Source organism: Alosa alosa, chromosome 12, assembly GCF_017589495.1.
Source record: "Alosa alosa isolate M-15738 ecotype Scorff River chromosome 12, AALO_Geno_1.1, whole genome shotgun sequence".
Taxonomy (NCBI): Eukaryota; Metazoa; Chordata; class Actinopteri; order Clupeiformes; family Clupeidae; genus Alosa; species Alosa alosa.
This window is the reverse complement of record NC_063200.1, coordinates 3,345,530-3,354,193: the sequence shown is the minus strand read 5'-3', so window position 1 is coordinate 3,354,193 and position 8,664 is coordinate 3,345,530. Positions and strand designations below refer to the sequence as shown.

The following is an 8,664-nucleotide window of genomic DNA, read 5'->3' as shown; positions in this document are numbered from 1 at the left end:
TTGTTTTAGAAGACTGGTCTCTCAGTGCATGCATGCATGTGTGTGTGTGTGTGAGGATACTGCAGTGTGTGTGTGTGTGTGTGGAGTGGATACCGCAGTGTGTGTGTGTGGATACTGCAGTGTGTGTGTGTGGATGCAGTGTGTGTGTGGAGGATACTGCAGTGTGTGTGTGGAGTAGATACTGCAGTGTGTGTGTGTGGGTGGATGCTGCAGTGTGTGTGTGGAGTGGATACTACAGTGTGTGTGTGTGTGGAGTGGATACCGCAGTGTGTGTGTGTGGAGGATACTGCAGTGTGTGTGTGTGTAGCAGGCAGGCTACACCAGACACATAACTGAGCTGAACTGAACTACAAATTGTTTTAGAAGACTGGTCTCTCAGTGCATGCATGCATGTGTGTGTGTGTGTGATGCTGCAGTGTGTGTGTGGAGTAGATACTGCAGTGTGTGTGTGGAGTAGATACTGCAGTGTGTGTGTGGAGTGGATACAGTGTGTGTGTGTGTGGAGTGATACTGCAGTGTGTGTGTGTGGATGCTGCAGTGTGTGTGTGTGTGTGTGTGTAGCAGGCAGGCTACACCAGACACATAACTGAGCTGAACTGAACTACAAATTGTTTTAGAAGACTGGTCTCTCAGTGCATGCGTGTGTGTGTGTGTGTGTGTGTGTGTGTGTGTGTGTGTGTGTGTGTATGGAATGCTTCAGTTACATGCCTGGTGTAGCCTGCCTGCAAGAGAGACAGGTGTTTTTATTTTTTTATTCTTAAAGAAGTACCTTCTGACATGTCTCTATAAATTCATCAAAGGTGACGACTCCATCTTTGTTCTTGTCCATTTTCTGAAGAAGGGGACAAAAACAACAACATGATAACACCATAATGTGCTTGAGATACTACACAATAACACAACAACATACAGTAATGTTTCTGACATACTACACAATAACACAACACCATAATGTTTCTGAGATACTATTCAAAGATGCAGGACTCTGTCTTCTGCCTGTTTTTGTCCAGCTCTCTTACCTGGAAGAACTTCTCGACATGCTCAAACGGGGCATCCTCTTTGACGCTGGGGGTCGTGTATCTTCCCATCATATCATATATGGATTTCATAATGGCCAACATCTCCTGAACACACAGAGGGCATACTGTTGTGGACAGTGCAGAGTGCCTCTAACATTTTTCACCCCATGAAATAATATAACATTTGGTCCAGTGGTCTAGTCTAGTTAGCTGTAGTGGGTATACTGTTATGTAGTAGTTATCTGTAGTGGCTATACTGTGATCAACCTCAAATGTTAATACATATCCTTGCCTATTTAAGTGGGTATACTGAAATGGTGATGCTTGTTAAGTGGGTATACTGTGGGTATCATGAACACATGACACTGTCATGACACATGAAACCTAACCCTAACCCTAATCCTAACCTCTAACCCTAATCCTATAACCCCAACCCTAACCCTAACTCTAAACCTAATCCTAACTTGTTATGACAAAAAACGAATGTCACTTAATAACAAAAGTGTTATGTCATAAACGTTTATGACTTGTTTATGACATGCTCATGACAGTGTCATGTCACTCTTATGTCGACACTGTCAAGTAAAGTGTAACTAAAAAGTCTTCCAAGAACCACAACTATAACCATAACCATAGTCTGCACTTAAACACAAAACCGCAAGAGAGTTTCAGACAAAAGCATGTAAATGGCTTTAGATATCAGTTATCTTGTCCTTAGTTTTTGTCCTACTGAAGTAAGACTGACAGAGGATAACACAGACACAGGACGCTGTGCAGTGGTGTACCTCTTTGGTGATGTAGCCATCCTTGTTGATGTCATAAAGGTTGAAGGCCCATCGCAGCTTCTCATTCACTGAGCCTCTTAGAAGCACTGAGAGACCTATTACAAAGTCCTGTCAGAATACACACACACACACACACACACACACACACACACACACCATCAGATTGCATGGGTAAACACACAATGTCTGAGGTGGTATCTGAAAGTGCTAAACTGATCAAATTCAAGTAGGAAAATCAACCTATCTTGAGAGTTACCTCAAAGCGTATGGAACCGCTTCGGTCTGTATCAAATGCATTGAAGAGGAAGTGTGCGTATGTGGTGGCATCTGTTGACATTGAGAAAAGAGACACTAGCATTACTCCAGTATGAGTGGACAAGCTCTTTGTGACAAATCAATAGGTGCAGCCAATGAGGCGGCTACGCTGAACCGGACTTTGCTCTCACATGCCCATCAGGTCCCAAACCCTCGTTTTGCATCCGTGTGCAACCAACTACCATGAACAATGACAACCTACATCTCATAAAATGGTGGCTCTGTATCGTACCTCCTTGTGGGAAGAACTGGGAATATATCATCTTGAAGGTTTCTTCATCCACCAGACCACTTGGGCATTCCTGAGGAGAGCAGACGTGCAAAACATCAGCCTTTTGAAGTTGCATCCCAGAGGTGTAGAACAGAATGCATTTACAGGCCGTATCAACACCACTGCTTTCAATAGCATGTCCTCCATGTTGGTGCCATGTCTTCCAGTCTCACATTTTTGAAGCCTCTGTAGAGCGACTGCAGCTCCTTGCGGGTGAACTTGGTCTGGGACTGCAGCTGGTCCAGTCCCTCGGGCTGGTGTCGGACGGTGGCCAGTTCCAGCTCGCTCTCACTGATGTCTGTGGGGGCAGGAACGGGCAACAACCAAGGAGTAGAGTGGTGGCGGGAGGAGAGGGGGCAACAACCAGAAGAGAGAGGTGGGGTGGGGTGCAACAACCAAGGGGTAGAGATGGGGTGGGGGGGGGTAGAGATGGGGAAGGGGGTGGGGGGGCAACAACCAATAGGTAGAGGTAAGGGGGGGGTAACAACCAAGAGGTAGAGGGGTAACAACATGATAGGGTTGAAGAGGGTAGATAAGGTGTTTCATAGAGGGGTTAGAGGGCAAGAAGGCAGAGTTGGGGAAGGGTCAGGAAGGATGGGGCAGAAGTGTGTGAGTGTGAGTTGGGGGAGGGGTAAAGGTTTGGAGGTTTGGAGTAGGCAGATAGGATAGGGTGGAGGGGATGTTGAGTGTGTGTGTGTGTGTGTGTGTGTGTGTGTGTGGGGGTTGTTGATTGTTTGTGTGTGAGGGGGGGGGGTGTTGAGTGTTTGTGTGTGGGGGGGGGGGGAGTGACACCGCCAGGGTGAGAGAGAGGAACAGGAAGAACAGGTAGAATGCAGAAGACAGGACAGGCAGGAAGAGAAAAACAGTGGACACACACACACACACACACACACACAAAGAAACATACATTAAAAACGATGCCTGTACTTACGGGATGAAATGCTGGACTCAAAGTTATTGTGTGTGCATGAGTGCATGTGTGTGTGTGTGTGTGTACTCACCATCTATGGGATGAGGACGAATGAGGAGTCAGATGAGTGAACATGGACAGGACGAGACCAAGATGCAGGATGGATGGAGGATAGCAATGATAGACAGAGAGAGAGAGAGAGAGAGAGAGACAGACAGAGAGGGAGAGAGACAGAGAGAGAGAGAAACAGCAGATCAGACTAAATCACACTATGCACATGGGTTAGTCGACATGCGTCACCAACAGAAGTGTTTGTTTGGAGTAACAGCGGCCTGCAATGGAATTCCCTCCAGCAGTGTGAAGCATGCAGCCATCACACTGACCAGGCCATCACCCACTCCAAGGCCATCACCCACTCCAACAACATGCCATGGACATGGAGGTGTGGCGTATGGAGCTGAAGCATGTTCGAGAAATAAACCGAGTGGCCATTGCTCCAGGTGTGTGTGTGTGTGTGTGTGAACACTCCTTGAGTGTGTGTCTTCACTATTGGTTCTCTCACTACTGGCACTGCTACTTTTCACAATTCACTACTAGCATGCTAGTGCGGAAGTGAACTAATCACTACTAGCATGCTAACGTTAGCGTGGAGGTGAAGGGACTCATCGTGGTCATGGTTTCATCGAGATTGCAGGTTCAAGCCTAGACAGAACCCATGCATAAAACCATTACGTTCAGTTCAGCTTGTAGCATTTTCTACTCCCAGGCCACAGAATCATGAGACCAAATATAGCAGGAACTGAAAGCCTCTACCTGGGGGCCGAGTTGAACTGAGATCAGATGCCACCTTAAACTTACCTTCGAGAGAGAGAGGCTCCCAGATTCCAAACTGCTTGAGCACCAAGAAAAACATCAAGACCACCACAGTAATAGCAAAGACTTCCATTCCCTGAATCACCATTGCTGACACTCGAGGAGGGGTCAACCCCTTCACCACTATCAGAGACAAGCCCACTGAGTCACAGGGTCAATGACGAGATGTCCTCTCCTGAACGTTACGGCCAATCTGCTGGACTCCATAACACGAGCAGATCAGCACAGTTTAGCATCCGCTGGACAGAGTCAGGAACCCATTCGTGCAGGTCAGCGCCAAGTTCCACCTGGCAGAGCCAGGAGCCCATTCTGTTACTCCTTCCCTGGACGGTAACGCAAGCTTCACTCCATCCTAGACATGTTGTTCTGATTCATAGTGTGCTAAGAGAGAGAGAGAGAGAGAGACATCCACTTCCTCTCATGATGCGCCGCCCTTTAGAATTAAAAAAACAAAACAAAACAAGGCAATAGGCGGATGGAGACACAAGCTGAGTCAGCTTTTATATTCACTAAGAGAGACACTCCTGACTGACCACCATAAAAAGCTACTTCACATACTCACGTGGAGCAAGGAGTGGAGGGAGAGACAGAGAGAGTGAGAGAAAAGCAATAAACTTTGATGATGAAATAACAATTGTTCGTCATTTTTAACTCCTGGTGCTTTTTTTAAAGTAGAAAATAGAACTCCGGTTGTGATCATTCAGTGTGTCTGTGCTATTGGCCCCAAAGTTCCAATAGAGCAATCCCCACATTCTCTCTTTCTCTCCCTCTCTTTCTCTCTCTCTCTTTCTGTCTCTCTCTGACACTTTCTCTCTTTCTCTCTCTCTCTCTCTCTCTCTCTCTCTCTCTCTCTCTCTCTCTCTGACACTTTCTTTTCCTCTCTCTCTCTCTCATTTTCTTTGTCACTTTCTCACTCTCATCATCTCATGTCTCTCTCTCTCCATCTCTCATTCTCCATCCCTTTCTCCATCTCTCTTTTTTTGTGATCATTATTTACACAAAGGGGAAACACCTTCACAAGAGGAAAAAAAAAAAACCTGAGGCTGATTACAGCATCATTAGAAAATATAACAGAGTGAAGTGTTGCTTGTTCTGATGCCTGTTTCCCCTCTCCCCCCCTCCCTCCACCCCACCCAGCCCAAGCCCACCCTCAAACCCCTAACATGATTCGCTCAAGGTATTAAACAGTTAACAATAACAAAAAAAGGAGGAGGGGGAAAATAAGGGCAACACACACACACACACACACACACCTCTCAACCCTTTCCCCTTGACACCCAGGAATCTCCTTTCCAGTGTAACCACACAGTAGATATTTCATAGAGTATCAGAGAGAGATGTTTAATTTCACCTTATCTACATCATTTCATTTATTTTCTCTGATAGCTCTGACCAGCAATCAATATGAGAGGGTTTGGCATGATGTAAACGTGCTGTAGAGAGCTCTAACTGAGCAATAGCCCGGTAGGAAGAGAGCCATTTCCTCACTGACATGCACGCGGTGGCTTCCAGCGACAGAGCCCTCATTCTTTTGGCGGCTGTCAGACCAGACAGAAGTCGCCTATTGTTTATAGTTAGCTTTAGGGACGATGTGTCATTAAGTAGAATCAAACATGGTGATAGATAGATAGATAGATAGATAGATAGATAGATAGATAGATAGATAGATAGATAGAGAGATAGATAGAGATACTTTATTGATCCCTAGGGGAAATTCAAGAGATTTCAAGGGATGGGTCCCTAGACATGATGGATGAAACACTATGCCAAAATCTATTGACCTCTGGACACTGCCACACCATATGGTGAAAAGTAGCAATAGTATTGACCTCTGGACACTGCCACACCATATGGTGAAAAGTAGCAATGGTACTGTCTGGACAGAAATCACAGTAAGGGTTGTCTTTGAGTTTCATTTGCTGTAATCTTCTCGGAGTTAAGTAAGACCTATGGATCTGACTCTTTCAAGAATTCATCATGAGAGCAGAGGAAAGACGCATATGAGCTTTAGGAAAGAATCTTGAGTGGTGACAACATGCGCGCGCAGGGAACAATTGTGGAGCAATGCGAAATGGCTCCATGTCGCTATGCGTGAAAGATTAAGGGGATGTCAATTTGCATTGCTCACCATAAAACTTTATTTCCAATCCGCACTGCCAGGCCAGCGAAAGGCTCAGCTCCTTCACGTAAAGTGCTCTCTAGCTTACAGTCATCCCCATCAGCAAAAATGGGCCGGTGTCTCTTCTGCATCTCAGAAAGTCAATTAAGAAATCCTGCCTCTCTCCGCTCCTCATCCCTGACCTCTAGTCTCTCATTACAAGACAGGGATGTAGTGGAGGCTAAACACAAGTAAACACAGTTTATCCACCTCTTATTAGAGTTTATTCACCAATTGTAACTTTTAACAATCAAAAATCACACTGTATTAGTGTTAATTTTGTCACCTATTTTTAATTTAGTCTTAGTCTTAGTCTTGTGACGAAATGTCCTTTTTAGTCTTTGTCATATTTAATCATTCAAATATCATTTTTTGTTAGTCAAGTTTTAGTCAACTAAAAGTCTCGTAATTTTAGTCTAGTTTTAGTCAAAAGAAAACTAAAGCTATCTTAGTCAGTTTTAGTCAAAACATTTCAGTCTTTTTTTATAACAAATTATTTCAGTCAGTCAGTATATTTACATGCACAGGTAAGTCGAGCTACAGTTATAGCTCGGCTGGGATTTGACCATAGACAGTAAAGATTTGACTGGACCACTGTCATGATCTTAAAGTGAGACCAGTGTTTCACAAAGTGTGGTCCGGGGACCACTGGTGGTCCAAGTAAGTTATCCCAAGTGGTCCACGAGCAGACCTGGTAAAATATAATATAGATGAGTTGTTTGCAATATTGAACCAACTTGTATGTAAATTCAAACAGTTCTACAACACTGTCTATGTCAGATATGCCAGTTTAAATCATATGAATCCTCTGACACAATTAAGCAAAGTGCAAAGACAATAAGCAAGGTGGTTCAGTGAGTATTGTGTAGGCTAATATACTGCTAGGTCTATTTTTAATTGTTTTTTTTAGCTAGGTAGTCCCGTTCGTTTCTTTTTTATTGATTAGTTAAGTGGTCCTTCATCTGAAAAAAGTTTGAGAAACACTGTCTTAGACTCAAGTATGAATGTTTACTCCACAGCTAGATGGCAATATGCTTAAAACGCAACACAAACTCTCTATCTTAGCTAACTTGCTAGCTTAACTTTCCATATTAGCTTACTTGCTAGCAAACTTTGCATCATCAGTGTAACTAGTTAAATAGTTGACATTACTTGCTGAAAATTTTCGTATGGACATTCTGGGGATGTTAATCTGTATATGTATGAGAGAAGCTTCAACTTCTGGTATGTAGCATTGCGGCCTAATGCCTAGGTAGTTAGCTTGCTAACTCTGGCAGAAATCTCGGTGTTCTTGTTCCATGTAGTTTCGTACAGGGTTGCAGCAGAGAATGTCTAGTTGCAGCAACAGCACGTAGACTAGCCTACAGGAAAGCTGCTGCGCATGAACCTGAACTCATTCGGAATATTTTGAAAACGTAACAGCTATTCTGGCTTCTCATTTTTTAGACGAAAATTAAGAGAGATTTTATCTTAGTTTTTATTTCATGCAAAACATTTTAGTCTCGTCTTTTTTCGTCAACAATAATGCATCTTAAGATAGTCTTAGTCAGTGTTTCAGGACATTAGTGCAGTCTTGTCATCGTCTCGTCTTAGTCATGGAAAAAAAGGTTGTTGACGAACATTTTTTCTCTAGTCTCGTCTGACGAAATTAACACTACACTGTATTCTCCACATTGTACACTGTTACGGTTCCCCACCGGAGAGCCGCAACATAAAGTGGAGAACGACGACTGGGTTAAGGCTCAAAAGGGGTATTTATTGATGTTCCCTAAAAAGGGCAAAAAGCAGGCTCGGAAACCGGCAAAAAGGCTCGGAGGCGTTGAAAAAACGGAGACGACACGGTGGTAGCAACCAGCAGGAAAAACCCAGACAATGCTCTGCAGACCAGGTCCAGAATGAGCCTTTTGCCAGGTGCACCGCATCCTGGCTAATTGGATCACCTGATTAGGGAGCAAACACAGAAAATGGCAGGTAACAGCACCCCTACCACTCACAGCCAGCAGGGTGTGCCAAAAAAAACATAACGATAAATCACAAAGAACTTCGGGGGCCGTAACATACACTCATCAACACTATGTATGGTATGGTAACATTGGACAATCTCCACCATCATCAAACATGCTTTTTTTAAAAATCCAATACCGCATGGCGCAGTCCACTTTACCGTGATCACAGAATTCATAGCTTACCCACCTCTTATTTTACCACTACACTCCTCAGACACAAAATGCCAGCTGAAGGGGCTGCTTAAGAACTGGCACATCATGTGAAGCTATGTGGTGGTTAGTAACTCCTATGTTGATGCTACACTGTGGTAGTAACTCCTATGTTGA

At 44.2% G+C, this 8,664-nt stretch overlaps 1 protein-coding gene across 1 annotated transcript in view; it reads right to left on the bottom strand.

Annotated features, from left to right (window-relative positions):
* Nucleotides 1-757: 757 nt before the first annotated feature.
* The window catches only part of LOC125304779 (calsenilin-like), a 26,639-nt gene continuing 18,732 nt past the window's right edge, over nt 758-8,664 (bottom strand). The window contains exons 3-8 of the mRNA XM_048259278.1: nt 2,564-2,688; nt 2,352-2,421; nt 2,061-2,131; nt 1,805-1,912; nt 1,020-1,124; nt 758-832 (exon numbers count right to left, since the gene is read on the bottom strand). Of these exons, the coding sequence (XP_048115235.1) occupies nt 758-832; nt 1,020-1,124; nt 1,805-1,912; nt 2,061-2,131; nt 2,352-2,421; nt 2,564-2,688 (554 nt within the window). The remainder of the gene's footprint in view (nt 833-1,019; nt 1,125-1,804; nt 1,913-2,060; nt 2,132-2,351; nt 2,422-2,563; nt 2,689-8,664) is intronic.